The sequence below is a fragment of the Sardina pilchardus genome, chromosome 7, assembly GCF_963854185.1.
Source record: "Sardina pilchardus chromosome 7, fSarPil1.1, whole genome shotgun sequence".
NCBI lineage: Eukaryota > Metazoa > Chordata > Actinopteri > Clupeiformes > Clupeidae > Sardina > Sardina pilchardus.
The window spans coordinates 28327939-28343073 of NC_085000.1; the positions used below are offsets into that span (position 1 = coordinate 28327939).

At 40.6% G+C, this 15135-nt stretch overlaps 4 protein-coding genes across 7 annotated transcripts in view; 1 reads left to right on the forward strand and 3 right to left on the reverse strand.

Annotated features, from left to right (window-relative positions):
* spen (spen family transcriptional repressor) overlaps nt 1-636 on the reverse strand; it is a 32992-nt gene extending 32356 nt beyond the window's left edge. The window contains exon 1 of the mRNA XM_062541651.1: nt 389-636. Coding sequence (XP_062397635.1) covers nt 389-471 — 83 coding nt within the window. The 5' untranslated portion in view covers nt 472-636. The remainder of the gene's footprint in view (nt 1-388) is intronic.
* Nucleotides 637-3717: 3081 nt separating this feature from the next.
* Nucleotides 3718-6280, reverse strand: tmem82 (transmembrane protein 82). The gene is made up of 6 exons (XM_062541655.1): nt 6140-6280; nt 5889-5961; nt 5410-5596; nt 4867-5284; nt 4608-4789; nt 3718-4517 (listed from the first exon to the last, which is right to left on the reverse strand). Exons 1-6 carry the CDS (start codon nt 6222-6224, stop codon nt 4440-4442), a joined length of 1023 nt encoding a protein of 340 aa, XP_062397639.1. The 5' UTR covers nt 6225-6280; the 3' UTR covers nt 3718-4439.
* A 328-nt stretch (nt 6281-6608) lies between these two features.
* sult1st5 (sulfotransferase family 1, cytosolic sulfotransferase 5) lies at nt 6609-11816 on the reverse strand. Of its 3 annotated transcripts, none has more exons than XM_062541657.1 (8): nt 11533-11816; nt 9985-10137; nt 9734-9862; nt 9538-9635; nt 9223-9349; nt 8212-8306; nt 7913-8093; nt 6609-7828 (listed from the first exon to the last, which is right to left on the reverse strand). In XM_062541657.1, exons 2-8 carry the CDS (start codon nt 10121-10123, stop codon nt 7716-7718), a joined length of 882 nt encoding a protein of 293 aa, XP_062397641.1. In that variant the 5' UTR covers nt 10124-10137; nt 11533-11816; the 3' UTR covers nt 6609-7715. The 3 variants fall into 3 exon arrangements, with proteins under 3 accessions (XP_062397641.1, XP_062397640.1, XP_062397642.1); XM_062541656.1 differs by lacking the exon at nt 11533-11816 and adding an exon at nt 10852-11055; XM_062541658.1 differs by lacking the exon at nt 11533-11816 and adding an exon at nt 10473-10521.
* szrd1 (SUZ RNA binding domain containing 1) lies at nt 10861-13629 on the forward strand. 2 transcript variants are annotated; one of them, XM_062541660.1, is made up of 4 exons: nt 10861-11010; nt 12578-12627; nt 12953-13225; nt 13365-13627. In XM_062541660.1, the coding sequence occupies exons 1-4, from the start codon at nt 10960-10962 to the stop codon at nt 13471-13473; spliced, it is 483 nt and encodes a 160-aa protein (XP_062397644.1). In that variant the 5' UTR covers nt 10861-10959; the 3' UTR covers nt 13474-13627. The 2 variants fall into 2 exon arrangements, with proteins under 2 accessions (XP_062397644.1, XP_062397645.1); XM_062541661.1 differs by lacking the exon at nt 10861-11010 and adding an exon at nt 11158-11262 and having other exon boundaries at nt 13365-13629.
* Nucleotides 13630-15135: the final 1506 nt, after the last annotated feature.

Genomic DNA, 15135 nt, shown 5'->3' on the forward strand with positions numbered 1-15135 from the left:
TGCCAAAACTCACCACACAGATAGCTAACAAGCTAACCAACATAGCTAACGTGACCCAGTGCAGCTGTTAAAAATCTAACGTCTGCCAACTCACTAAACACACCTTTTCAGATGTAATTGCTGCCGAGTTGCTTTGCATCGTTGACAGAAAATAGAGTGGGTGAAAATCATACAGCTATCGTTAGCAATAAATCTTAGTTGTTGTATTTGTCCTGGTGGTTGTAAACTAACATTAGCTAGCTAACTTAGGTTAGATATTGCTACCTTACGTTACCTAACTGGCTAACTATGCGTAGATCATGTTATAACTTAAGTTACTTTACAGACATGCATGCACTAGACTAGTTATTCAGTCAGATTTGCTGTAAACATTAGCTTGCTAACTCACCGTTTGAAGTGTTCAATAATCTTCTCCTCTCGTACATTTTCTGGTAAATTCCCCACCCATAAGTGTCTGGTTTCCCGGACCATACTGCGAAATCTTGTCCCCCGACCATACAGATAACTGTATATGTTTTAATCCAGACCAAATGATTGTGTACGTTGCAATCCAGGCGCTACGATATCTTGTGAGTGAATCATCGACAGTTAGCTTCGACTGGATCCCTCCACCATTGGACTTGCTTCTATGCTTGCTCCTGGACGATGTATTTGATTCTCTGCTGTCTAGGAGAGCGCGCGCTGTCAAGAACGCGCTCCATCGCTGTTCGCGTGACCAGGCGCGCCCCTGATTTCACGCGACCTTTGCTTTGCCTCGATCTCTACCCAAGGAAGTGGTGACGCGTGTGTCGTGCTGTTTGCAATGATACCTTCGAACGTTTTTAGTAAAAAGTAGAATAGTAGTCTTTTCTTGATGCAAACAGACACAAGTTGTCAGACACGCCACAACTATTTAGCCTATCTGAAAAAACACTCCTACACAGAACAAACTTTACACATAATGGAAAAACCTACATAGTCTAAGTGCCCAACTTTGCAGTATGGCCTGTTAAAATAAATCAATCTAAAGGTAGTCTGAGGTTAGACTATCATAGGTCTTGATGATGATAGATGATTAGCAGTGGTTAACACACAACTTAATAACATAGGGTGTCCAAAGTCATAATTATAATAATAATGATATGTTTGTTAATTTAATTTACAGTGATATTGCAAATGAAAATCTTAGACACAAAATGGCTCATTGTTAAAGCGTATTAATCACAATATACCCTAAATGTAGAGAAAACAACATTCACACAATAAAAGTTTTTTTTTTTTTAATCACACACAGGCGCAGGTCTCATGACGGAAGGTATTGCATGTGCAAGGAGGCATCCTTCACAAAACGATTCCCAATAAAATGGTGTCATTCTTTCTCTTTCTGTATGTAAACCACGCACGCGGTAAAATGCGGCAAGACTGCAGTGAGTCTTAAACGCATGCGCAAGAAACGCCCACAAAGACATAGACGGATTGTGAAATTTGTTTCTGTCGAGTGGCTGAATGTCTAGTAGTGGACAAGACATGGGCGATAAAGGCTGACTGACTGGCGTATATAAGCGAAAAAGGTTCACTTGCTAAAGATAAACAGTGGGAATGCTCTGGGTTTGGAGTAACACGCTTCTCACAATTAAGATTTTTGTCTGCAACTTAAGCCAGAAAAGCGAATCCCAAGGAGGCGATAACTGGCTATGCACCAGCAAAGCACGTTTGGACCGGATTATTACCGTATCATTCTGTAATGGAATTACCTTGCTCCACTATGTCGAGATAAAATATCAGAGGCGTGCTCCATCAGTGCATTTATTCGCTGGGAGTAATCTTATGAATCGATAGCCTATTTCTTCATATAAATCCTATCTCTTATTGTGTAGGATCTGTAATTCGATGGATTCATGAAGCAAGAGAACAAACGGATTCCAGCGCATTCTTAACAGATGTTTTAGGAAAATATCTTCCCCAGTGACCGTGTTTTTACAGATCTATTCAAATGAGATGTTTGTTGCTTTGTCTTCAGATTGACGCCATTTTGTCTCCTTGGCCGTCCAAAATAAACTATTTCAACGTTTCGGCCATTTTGTGACGCTCGAGAGTCAGTCTGATTGAGATTTCAGAGTGAGACTTGAGTCTGGCATTTTAGCGTGGCAGACGAGCTCTGTGTTACTCTTTTTTGTTAACATTGTAACAGTTTCGTGGACTGTTAAGTAACAGTTGCACAAAGGGTATCTGACGGACGTTCGATCACACCGCTCTGGAAAAAAGACCACTGCTATTTTTTCTGAAATCAGCATCTTTAGGCTATAGTGCAGACTATTGCAGCCATTCGAGTATCTGTTGAATTCCATTCTAGGGTAAGACTATGTAGGTTATTAGGCGATCACCTGAACCAAATCTTAACGAGGAAACTTATGATTAAATAACTGCACTGCACCTTTTTTTTTAGTAGAGTGGCGTTTTGCAGTAGGCTACACAAGACACATAGGCTACTGCATTTTTGCAGTTAAGTAGTCTAGCTAGCTTACTTTGCAGTAAAAAGATTCGTTTACTAGGCCTACGCAGAAAAATACTAGTGATCATCCCTACCCACAAACAGTGCCAGTAGCCTCAAAAGTAGGTTAAAAAAATAGCTTACTGCTATAGCCTAGGCCTACCATACCAAAAGAGTAAAAAAAAAAGAAGAAAGACAGGTGTATACAATGAGTGTAAGGTTGGCCCCATCCTTAAAATGTTTAAGACAGCGGTTCATAAGAATAGGGTCAAGCAGCTGGCAATGGGTATAGCCTAAGCTGAAGACCTGCAGAGAGGGCGAAAACTCTCCATTGTTTATGCCAGGAGTGGCAAGTCACCCAACAGCAATTTGCGAGACTGGTGGAGAGCATGCCATTAGTATTGTGTCGTGAATAAATATGAACTTGTTTCCTTTGCATTGAGGTCTGAAAACTGATCACATGATCATTTGTCATTTTCTGCAAATAAATATTTTTGAGAAATATCATCAGTTGTTGTCGATAGAATAAAACCGAACAGTTCATTTAGGCTACTCAAACACCTAGGCTATAGGCTAATCAGAGAAACTGAATTTTGTGGTATCCTATTTCAAAGCCGTAGGCCTAGGCCTATAGCTAAATATTCAGACAGCATAGCGTTTGCCATACTAAAATGTGATGCGATCTATAGGAAAATCCTTCATGGTGCACTCAAAATCCCCCTTTTTTAACCCTCTCTGGTGAAATCTCACCAATTTAAGATTTTGATACCATCCACATTCTGGACATTGTCCCCTAGCAAAATCCTGGATACCATCCTCCCAAAATCTTGGATGTTGATCAGAATCATATCAGTAAAATTACACCATGTGAAGTGGTTTCCTAGATCACATCACAAATGATGAGTCACCATAGCAATGATCTGAATGAGCAAGTTAGCATGCATTACATATATATTGTTTCTGATTGATTTAATGCCAGGTGTTCTGAAACACTTTGGAGCACTGTTCTCCGTCACATGCTTACCTAAAATATTGGATGACAATTCATTTGTCTTGATTATGTAACTTCCCGAATGGAAAGTCTTTTTTATATATAATTTGGGCCTACTTGATGTGCAGTTTGCCTTTGGCTCCCATTGTCTTATTCTATTGTTTGCATTTTGTAAATAATAATAATAAAAAATATGATCATAATGTTGCTACCAGCATAATTTTGAGTATTTAGTTTAGACAGCCTTGAAATGCACTAACTTTTGATGTGTTGATTTATTTAAGGTCACTTAATCTGTTGCCTCAGTTGAATACTTGAGGTCTGACAATTAATGGTTACAAAGAATGTCAGACAAAACTGAAAATAATGTTACATGGCAAGCAGTGGTCTGGAAGTTTTAGATGGTAGCTGTTCAGGATCACTTGATTTAACCAAATGGTTCACCACTTATAGCACAGTTGGACTAGCAGTATTGTTGTCATCTTTTACATTACATTTAGCAGACACCTTGTGTCCAGGTGACTTACATATATCAACTATATTACATTGTCCCCGGAGCAACTTGGAGTCCTTGCTCAAGGGAATCCGGGAAATGCACAGGCAACTTTAGGCTACTGCATGCTAGCTACCACCGCCTTTAACCTGGTAGGCTACAACATGTTATCAACAACATGAGTGTAATTATAATGAATGAGTTAAAGCTAATAGGCCCCGTAACATTTAGCAAGTATCATGATCCATGTGAAATCATTAATTATCAGGGGCTTTTGTGCCTGAAACACTGAAAAATGTAGTGGCTTAGGTCTTTTCTTGACCATACAGTACATTGAAGACTACCAAGACTTGCCAATAACATATTTAGCCTTCATTTGATGTTCTATACTTGCATGTCCCACATACGTAACAATGCACATAACAATAACAAAAGTATAAATTATAACAAGAAATTAGAAAAAAGCACAGAAAGGCAGTCAGCTATTAATCATTTTCAGTTTTGTTTAAACGTCTTCTGATGTCTCTTTTCAGGGTCTGGTTACTCTGAACTTCTGCCGTACCCTGCAAAAGACAACAGTATAGTTTAATGTTGCATTCTTTCATTCAGACACATGGGGGTGGGAGAAATTTTTTTTTATGGGCCATGCTCACATTTTCTCTGGCATTCAGTAGGTCTTCAGTAGGAATTAAACAAGCTGCTTCTCCCAGGAAACACACAAGGACATGAAACAAATCTGCCCATTGGCCCACTGTCAGCATCAGCAGGAATAGGCCTCCGAGTCGCACGACCACAGTGTGAAAAGCTGTCTGGCTACTGGGTTGCTGTTGCTGTTCTGAGGGGATAAAATAAAAATGTTAAATTGTCTTAGTTTCCAACACCACCCATTCCATATCCTCTGATTCTACTCACCTTGTGTAGACATCACAAGCAGTGTATAGCAGATTGTTAAGGGTGTCCAGAACCTAATAGCCTCTTTTGCTGACAAAAACTGCTGATTGATGGAAATTAAAGCAGCAATTGCAGCCACAGTGAACGTGAGAATAAGAAGACGGCATAAATAGGTTAGGATGGAAGATGCTGAGGTTAATAGCCCAATACAGATACCACAGTAGCGCTGTGAACTGTGCAAATGGAATAGTGTCTTCACATGTTCATATAGTCTTGAACATTGACTGGCCAAGAACCAACTCAGTGCTGTGGCAAGCAGAAGACTCAACCAGCGATGGGGTGCCTCCTTGTGGAGAAAATGAAGACTGCAGCTTAGGGCACATCCCACAGAGAATTGACACTGAACAAGTAACCTCTCTGTATACCGAGAGTGGGAATCCTGTAAAGATAAAATACAGTATAATATAATAATAGATCATTATATATCTGGACGCAACTATGGCCTGAATATAAGAACAAGTTACAAGCATCTAATTGCATGCAGAAAACAAAGGACAATCTTACCGGTCCAGCAGTGACTTGTGCTGAAATTGCTCTGAGTATGAATTCAAGAACAACCAGTGATGCAACTTGTGACCCCACAATTGCCAGGATCCCTGTGAGGAACCAAAACTGGAATGATCCTGGCAGCCACTTGCGGTGGTTTGTCCTTGGTTTTGTTTTCCCTTCATTACCTTTGTCATTTTCAATTCTGTAATTGGACAAAATAATGTTTAGAAGTTTAGAAAGGTTAAAACTATTCATACTCTATAAAGGCCACTTAAAATGATTTAGAATCAGACAACTACTTTTGTCTGTGAAATACAACTGACAGGTTACAGGCATGAAGTGACCTCATCTGGGTGAAAGGTTAACTTTTAAGTTTATGTCAATAATGACATGCAAAATGCACCCAAATCCGACCGAATATGGTGAAAAAGGACTGCGTTTAAGGTACTGTTATTTTAAAATAGGTTACAAGACGATCAGAACATTGTTCTCACCTCTTTGACTCAATGAATACGTGAATTCTCAGTAGACTGCAAAGGACGGAGATCCCACATGCACCAACAAGTCCTGTTTTAAATGCGAAAGTGAGCGCTTTCAATTTTGTCTGATGGGACGTGTAGATTATGCTTCATATCCATAATAATAATGGCCTAGATAAAAAGGCTAGTTAGGTTAATAGGATTAACGCATAATATAATAATAATATAATATAATAATCTCTATGCTGAAAACGCTGAAGACTCACCTTGCAGAAAACTATCGACAGGACTTATTTCAAAGAGTAACCAACTCGGTAGAGACGGAATTAAATAGGTGAAAAAAGACAGCATATTTCCCTTGGGATTACAAAGAGTTCGTTCCCTTTGTTAGCCTATTTGAATAGTTAATAATCATATATACAACATAGCCTAATATAATATAATAGAGTCGACCCAAAGTACACAAAAATTATGCAGCAGTAAAACTACACCTGTTGTCTTTCCAAACTGGCCTAGTTAAGCATAGGCTACCACAATTAACTTTGAGCCATCCATAATCTAACGAGTCAATCGCACTTAGTTTCGGTTGCTGCTGAGTTTCAAAGGTCAAGGCAATCCTATGTGGCCATAGTTTTATGAAACACCACTGTCATTAAGACTTATGACGCCAATTAAAGGACCCACCTAATGTAACCATTTGCCACAACTGAATTATGTTGATTGGCGTGCTGTTCAGTCTACTGTTAGTATGCAAACTGTTTACTTATAGGGAAAGGCGTTCCATGCATGCTCAAGGAAACTTCATACATAGGATACATTATATCATCCAGAATTGCTTGCCAGTGATGGCCAGAATCACCCTAGCCCTCTACCTAATCAGCAGCTATGGTTAGGTGAACAATGGTATCATGCAAGTAAAGCTGCAAGACTGTCTCAAGTGGATTAAAGTATTATTTCATAAAAACAATTCTTTCTCAATAAATTACATGAAAGATGCCATGCACATGTCAATTATTCAACAGTATAACAGTCAGTGGTAAGCATGACACTTGGGGAAGGATATGAGTAAAAGTAGGGTTGTAATTAAAAGCTAAGTTAGTGATTGTGCATGACATCAAGTTTGTTTTAAGTTCATTTACATTTCTTAGCAGACACTTGTCTACAACAACGCACAGTATATTATATTTTAACCAAGGACAAAACAAAACACACCAGAGGTGGTTCACCCCTCTCTAAAGTAATCTCAAACTCCACACAGGGTTTTGTTTTTGTCTGGGGGACAGGCTGCCCCCACTTTCTTTGTTCCCAGTCTTCAGGGCCTTAGCTTTGCTTCAGATACCAGGTGTTTTTACAGTGCACTCATGGGATGGGCAGCCAGCGGACTGTGAGGAGATGCTCGCTGAATGTGACAAAAAATGTTAAGGGCTTGAAATCGAGTACAATCGCTGACTGTATGTACCTTTAATAGCCTAAATGTATTGCAATGTAGTTACACACTACTGCAACTTAGCAACTACTTAAAAAATATTCTCAGACTAGTAACACTGGTGGATGTCAATAGCTTATAGAACTTATGACCAGTATGAAAATTGTTTTCATCAATATTAACATAAGTACGCCTGACTACGTACTTCCACTCATCAAGTCAAGTCAAGTCAAGTCAAGTACCAAATGTCCAAACTCCAATGAATTCAAACTTCAGATAAGTGTCCACAAACCAGGAAATAAACGTTTGCCAATGGATCTAGGCCAGACTCTCTGCGAAGAAGAGAGTCTGGTCTCCAGGCTACATAAATACATGATCAATTTGCCAAAAATAAACACATTTTAGAAAGGGTAGAATCAGATCAAGAAACGAAAGGGAATGGGTTCATCCTCCATGATTTTCCTATAGTGCTCCTCAAATATGGTGTTCTGTTCATCACTGAAATGATTTTGCCAGTCGCCAACCTCTCCTGTAGACACAAAGGAAAGCAAAGTTCAGAGAACACAGTCTCTCCATCTTAACTGAGCTCTTCTGACCCTCTTTTGTCCCTCACCTTTTCTCATGAATTCTGAGACTCGCCGATCAAAGATTGTGTCAGGCACAGATGAGTAGTTGGCCATAGGATTGTCACGCATGGTAACAAATGATGTCCTCTGTACTATCTCATCAATCAGTGTTTTAGACAGGTTTTGTCCAAGAAAATTAGCCATGCGTTCCACCTCCTGGTGTGGGTTCTGGTATGCAAAAGTTATTTGGAATAAAATAAGCAAATCTATAAAGCATTAAGCGTCACTATCAATAAAATGTCATTTCAGCTCCGTCTCACTAAAGGCAAAATGAGTACAAACATACTTCCTTCATGTCTTCAAAAAACAGATAAAGTATATTCTTCTTTTGTCTCTCTCTCCAGTATCCTTTCACGTGGTCGTACCAGGAACCCCATCCCACTGTGGAGAATGATATAATACTTAAAGGAACCGTACATTTCAATTCAACATGTATTTGAATCATAAAATGGTCCTGATATGTCAGTAGACATTAAGAAATCATGCTCATTTCAAATACTTATATCATTGACAAAAGTCTGGCCAGGATATTGTCATTTAAAAAAAGTGAAGTTGCAGCCCTCAACTGATGCTGATGTTGACATGTTTTGTTTTGAAACTGATGCACAACCCTCCTACTAATCACGCAGTCAGTAGTGTTTCGGCATCCGGGTTGCCAGCTCTGCTCTAGTTACCACAGCTGCAGCTACAAACGTGTCAGATAAAAAATGTCTAACGTTACAAAATCTAAAAGACCTTGTTACTAAATAAAACAAGGATTTGTATAGGAGATGCCGTTGAAAGATGGAGACGGCTGAAAATGGAGAATAATTTGAAGACAGACGCCAATGTTGCAAATTTTCTCCTGGACTGGTAAGATTCATCTATGTTTGTTACTTACTTCTTGGACATTTCAAATATTCCTGATGACAGTCGAACATGTTCGAGCAAAGTAACTTTATGTTAGCGTATATGGAGGAGGTGGTTCATCGAATTGAAAAGGTTCCATCGTCGTCATTGCTAACATTAGCAATGCATTATCAGAGCCTGTTCCTCTGTCATTACGCTGAGCCGCTGAGGAAAATAACATTAGCACTTGCCATTTGAAGTTCCTCAGCAGCCTACGCTCCTGCTAGATCCTGCAGCCTATCTGGCAACCTCAACTCAAGGGGAGGGGATACGCCGCTCTAATTTGAAAGTGATTGCAGTACCAGTTTTGGCCAAAATCCTACATACGGTTCCTTTAATGAAAGCATTTCAGACATCCTAAATCAGATATCATAATAACAATGGACATACAACAGCAAACCATACGCACATTGTCCTTTCATGAACTTATCTAAGTACTGTTGCCATGGTCCTGGTTCTGGTTGTACCAGATTCATTCGGTCAAAATGGAAATATGACACAACGTTGTCTTTGGGATTACGTGCCATGTATATTACCTATAACACAGAAAGACATATAAATTAGCTAATTATGTTTTCATTAGGCCTATGTTTGACTGTTCTTCTATAAAAAGAATTGACACACTGCTGGGACTGGGAGCTATATTTTAGAAAATGTTTAACATGCAGTAATATTCATTGGCACACAACATGTACAGTATGTGTCTAATATGACTGTTTCTCACCTTGCAACCTGCCTCCCAAAATGTTTTGGGAACAAGCTGGATAGGCAAATGTGTTTTGATAACTCGTGGAGGGTCCATGGTCTCTAATGTAGTTATACCTGAATTATTGGTTTATGACAAGGATACAGTGTCAGAAAATTCATTTCACTACACAAGAGAGAGATGTAGATGACATTGTGAGCTCAAATTCACTGACCAGACAGGGTAGGATTTGGGGAGGTCATCTCAAGGAATGGCATACGTTCATAAGTTGGAGCACGTTTGCACTTGTCAAAGTCATTGTGGTTTAAAAGCATGTCAACTATCTCCTGAGTCCATGTTGTTCCTATGGAAAATAAAGTTTTCTCATTGTGCAGTCCAAACCATTTTCACAACTGTATATTGACATGACTGTGCCCACATTTTCTATAGACTAGTTGCTGGTTTAACTGTAGCCTAGTTACTCACCTGCTTTAGGGTAAGTGGCAATGAGCAGGTCACCAGGTTCTGCTCTGAATCTCTCGACCCTTTCCCAATGTGTTACTATTGGCTTAAGCAATGGTATTCCCTGTACTTCCAGCAGTGGACAACGAGTTTGGCATTCCATCTTCTGCCTGCAGCCTAGAGGTCAACACAGCTGAGTCACTTCAAAATCTTAAATCGTTAGGCCCAGCCTATCTACTCCAACAACTCTCAATTTGCACTAATTTGCTCAGATTCCACGATTCTCTAGTTGGAAATAAAATTGATGGTTAATGAATGACGTCTGTGAGTAATTTAAAGCCAAACAATTCCTAGCAATCAAACCATCACGATAAATAATTGCCTTCGTGCGCAATTGGCGCTATGACAAGGACTTCCATATCCAGATTGAAACCTACAGTAGCTAGGCTACTTTTAGTCATTTCAGATCAATCATTCCGGCTTAGCCTACCAATCATTCCGGCTTAGCCTACCTCAGACTGCATGTGCGAAACCACCCTGGTTAGTCTAGCTGAATTTCACGTGATGTTAATAAACTGGAGTTCAAAGTACATTGTGTATGTCCTGCATTGTCGCACACCCAGTTCGCCTCTTGAAAGTCAGCTTTAACACACGATTTAATCTAAACAAGAAAAATCATAAGTGATGATATCAGCCTTCTTTGAATGTATCTGCTACAAGGCCAAACTATAGCTACCCCTGGTCAGTTCTATTGTGACCTGTTTTCTCTTCTACATTAGTGTAAAACACATTTGGACATTTCTTTCAAACGAATGAGAGAACTTTCGAAAGTGAACATAATCTGGCTACGCCATCCATCTCAAGCGATCTCAAGCTTTAACTTGCTCTTACACCCAGTACAGTAGGTGCCAGTACTGCGCTCTGTAGCGGAACACAAGAAGAAGACAGTGCCCATTTGCTTGTGTTGGGGGAACCCCATTCTGACGAAGAGAGTGAATCATGGATGATGATGAGGTTGCCGAGAGCTGGGAGGAGGCAGCAGACAGTGGGGTAAGAAAGATACATTGATGGGTTCAATGGCAATGTTACAAGGTAACACAATGTAACACGTTTGTCTTAAGACACTTTGTCGGAATACATAGTAGCTGAACGGGTCGTTCAATTAGCTATAAAGTAACTAGCCAAATGCTACTGAAGGGGTAACACGGTTCCACGGCGAGGTCGGAAGTAGGCCGCCACTTAAAGGGGAATGGAGTTTGAAGAGTTATTTTAAGACTTAGTTGGCACTTTTACTCTTTAGAGGTACGTGACGACAGTAAGAGGTGTCTGATTTTTTTTTATAGGAACACTATTAATACGCGTAAACTGATTTCCAGCGTCTACTCATTAACTTAGTTCTAGCTGCTAGGTGAAACACGATCATTCTATTCAATGCATCCTTGCTAGCTAACGTTAGCTCAGCAGCTAACGAAATATATCAAGCAAACTCAGCGATACCTCAGTTATAGAGCTGTTAGCGAGTTATGTTGTTAAACCAATTTAAAACTATCTTAAGGAAAATACAGAACGTACCTGCTTCTGCCGATATAAGTTATCACCGCACACGTTATTTCCTGGTGTATGCAGTCAACTATCTGAGCTAGCTGTAAAGGCCACTTGTAGCTAGCTTAACTTGGTGTTGGTAAGGGTCGTAGACAACTCAACATGGCTAGCTATGGTAGCTATTAAGGTTAGCTAGTCCGAAGACTAATCAACAATTAGCTAGCGTTTTTTACTACTAGAACTCCGTAGACTCCAGTCCTTAGGGCTTGTCCCATGGTGGGACGTTGAACGCTTTAACAAGCTGCCTAGTTGACAACTTGAGGGCTAAGATTGACAGCAAACGGGGCTCGCATTCTAAAACTTTCATTTAGAGCCACACCATTTCGGGAAAGGATTAAGCTGTCGATGTATCTCGGATACATTTGAGTTCATTATCCACTGCTAGTCATGTAGATTTGTTCGCATGTAATAATAATATGATGGCCCATGGGACAGGACAGCGTTTTGGGAAGTTTGAGAACAACTTGAGAACCAAGAGTTTGGATGATGGTAGCAGCTAATATAACGTAAAACCTCAGCCAGGAAAGGGTTAGTGTAAGCATGCATTCTATCGTTAGGGTTAACAGTATGTTTTTTTCCACTGATTATTCTCTATCCAGTACTCAAGCATTTCCAAATGTATGAAAAGATTCGTAAGCAGTTCGCAAAATGGTATTGATATTTGTGCTCAACACACAGCCTATCAAATGACAGCCCTCCTGTCCGTGCTCCTCAAGCATCGTGTTGATTGGCTTGGATTGTTTATGGCTCGGTCCGAGCCCCCGCGTTGGATTCTGGTCAGGGCAGCATGAACACCTTTGAACACGTTAGCAGTTCACTGAATTTGACAAAAAAGTTTGTGGGATTAGAATCATGGACTGGACCTTTAAACTGCTATGCTGGCGATGTATAAATAACTCTGAAACTGAGACCCTCTTGATCTCACATGTTCCCATCTGTCCCATTCAGAGTACTCAACATGTCCTGAAGTCTGGATTGCTGCAGTTCCTAATGCAATAAATGTGTTTCTTTGTAGGAAATGGAGAGAAGACTGGAAGAGAAGCTAAGAATCAGTCAAAAAGAGAGGTATAGGCTCTGACGACTAAACTATACTACTCACAAAAAGTCAGGTATTCAGCTTCCAGGTGAAATTTCAGGATGAACCTAAAATCCACTGTAACCTTTACAGGTGAATTTAATGTGACCTCTAAACCTTTGAATGTTCATGTCCAACGGTTCAATGTTTCAATACTTTCTGTACTGAAAACATTACTGTTCACGCGAAAGCCAGATATCCTTAACTTTTTGTGAGTATATGATGCACTTCAGGGGTGTTGATTTTTTTTCTGTATCCACCTTTTAAAAATGCAAAAATATATGTATCCCCCCCCCCCCCCCCCCCTCTCCCTAGGATGTCGGGTGGGAATGCAGTGCGGTCTCCAATGAAAACAGCCATTGTTATCCAAGATGACTCCCTTCCCGCCGCTCCCCCACCTCAGATAAGAATCCTCAAGCGGCCCTCTAGCAACGGATCCCTAGGGTCTTCACTGACGCAGACACGCCCAGCCCCACAGGTGAAGTCTCTAGCCCAGCGGGAAGCGGAGTATGCCGAAGCTCGGAAGAGAATCCTGGGCAGCGCCACCCCAGACGACACACCACCACAGGAAAGGCCTAATGCTGACAGGTAACAGCTCGATATTGCAGATTTTTGTAGCGTATGTATTTATTTGAACTGATTACAGCCATTTTATTGGATAATGTATTGCCTGGACTCCTCTCCTCTCCTCTCACACATGCACACTCTGACCTCTCTCAACCATCAGATCACCAAGAATAAACACCACTCCGTCAGACGATACCCGATCAAACAATCACGTGGTCCGCCAGCCAGCTGGCCCAGATGGTACACAAGGCTTTCGGCAGCGTAGATAGGAATACAGGTCTCTGCTAAGGAGACTCAAGGAGGACAAATGGGGGGGTCAGGATCTTTGGGGGAGGGCTTTTGTTTTGTTTTTTAAAGGAGAATTTGACATTTATCTGTAACATAAGGATGCGTGGTCTCTTACCACCCCGCATGGCGTTTTTTTTGTTGTTGTCGGGGGGGGGGGGGGGGGGGGACGACTTTTTTCGGAGCAGCAGAGGAAATGCGCCCTCTGTTTTCTCCATTGTACACTGTGATGAGGACATTGCTCCTTACAGACACTACTCACTGTGATGTACCCAGAGTACACCTGCCTGCCCCAGCCACCGCCCAAACTCTCACATCGATCGAAGAAAGAAATGACACCGAGCGATCCCTTCTCTCCACGTGGCTTAAGGAATGGTGCCTGTAACCTAAACGGTCACAAGAAACCTTTGCATCAGATTACTGACATGGATGTTGGACACAGACAGGTCTGTGTGAAAGACTATGAATGAATTGGAAGGAGAAGATGGAGGGAAGAGTGAGGATGGAGGTGAGGGGAAATGGAATCGTCCTGACATCAGGAAGGGCACAGGATGCCTGCCCACTCCCAGCAATAACACCACCTGTTGCACTCTTGATAATCAGTCAGTCCTCCTTATTGCTCAGATGTGTCCTTCAATGTTGTCTTGACATTACTGTTTTACTTAAGTTTTCGGTTATTGAGTAAGTCTGTCAATTGCCATACATTTTTAATTGGGAAGGAAAGAAGGTTGTTTTTGTTAAAACCTGTTGCTGTTGAGTTGAAGTTCTATTGTTTACAGTTGGCTTTTTGTTTTAATTTTTTTTCTTCTGCTTATGTCCTCTGTAAGCCTGTCCTGATTTTTATTTATATGAAAGAAAACTGCAACGCAAAATTAATTAATGGAGGAAATAACAGGATGAAAATACATTTTTAAGTAGCTTTCTGCATTTTTTATGTATGATTTGAAACGGTAGTGGCTTTTAGATCCATACACATTTTTTTAAAACTGATCAAAAAATGAGTGACAGAATATTTTGTCCTGTAAATATTGGTTATTCCAAACTTGTGCAGAAAAGCACCTGTGGGATGTGGTGTATGGGATATGGTTAACCTATTCTCATGCACTCTTCCCTCCTCATATCTGCTGTCCGCTGAATTCTCTCAGATGTGCTTTACTCATGTAGGAACTCTGGTGTTCCACGAGAGCTGAACGAAATGTGGGTGTTTAAACTAGGGATATTCACATTTGTTGGTGGCACACTATCAAGTTATATCTGATAGTGTGATTAACCCTTCATCTCTTGAGTTTAAGTCCAAAGGAGGAGATATGTAAAACCTTTCCAAAGACTTGGAGGGATTTTTACCCCCTACACACTGTTGAATAGCTCGGTTTTTCATAAAAGGGACCTATATAAAGTCTCTCTGAACATGCACAAAAAGGCTATATTCTGCTCCACAGTGCAATTGAAATGAGAATGTTGCTGTACCTTTGCAATATCACATCTACTGCCTTTCCCCCATTTCTCTCAGCATCTATTCAGTCCTTTCACTGGTTTGTCCTCAACTTACCGGGACCTTATCAGGGGACTGCCCTTGTGTTTTGTCTCACAGGGACTTTTAAAATGTCCAGTTATATCGATTTTATCCAGGGGAGTTAGTCACACGC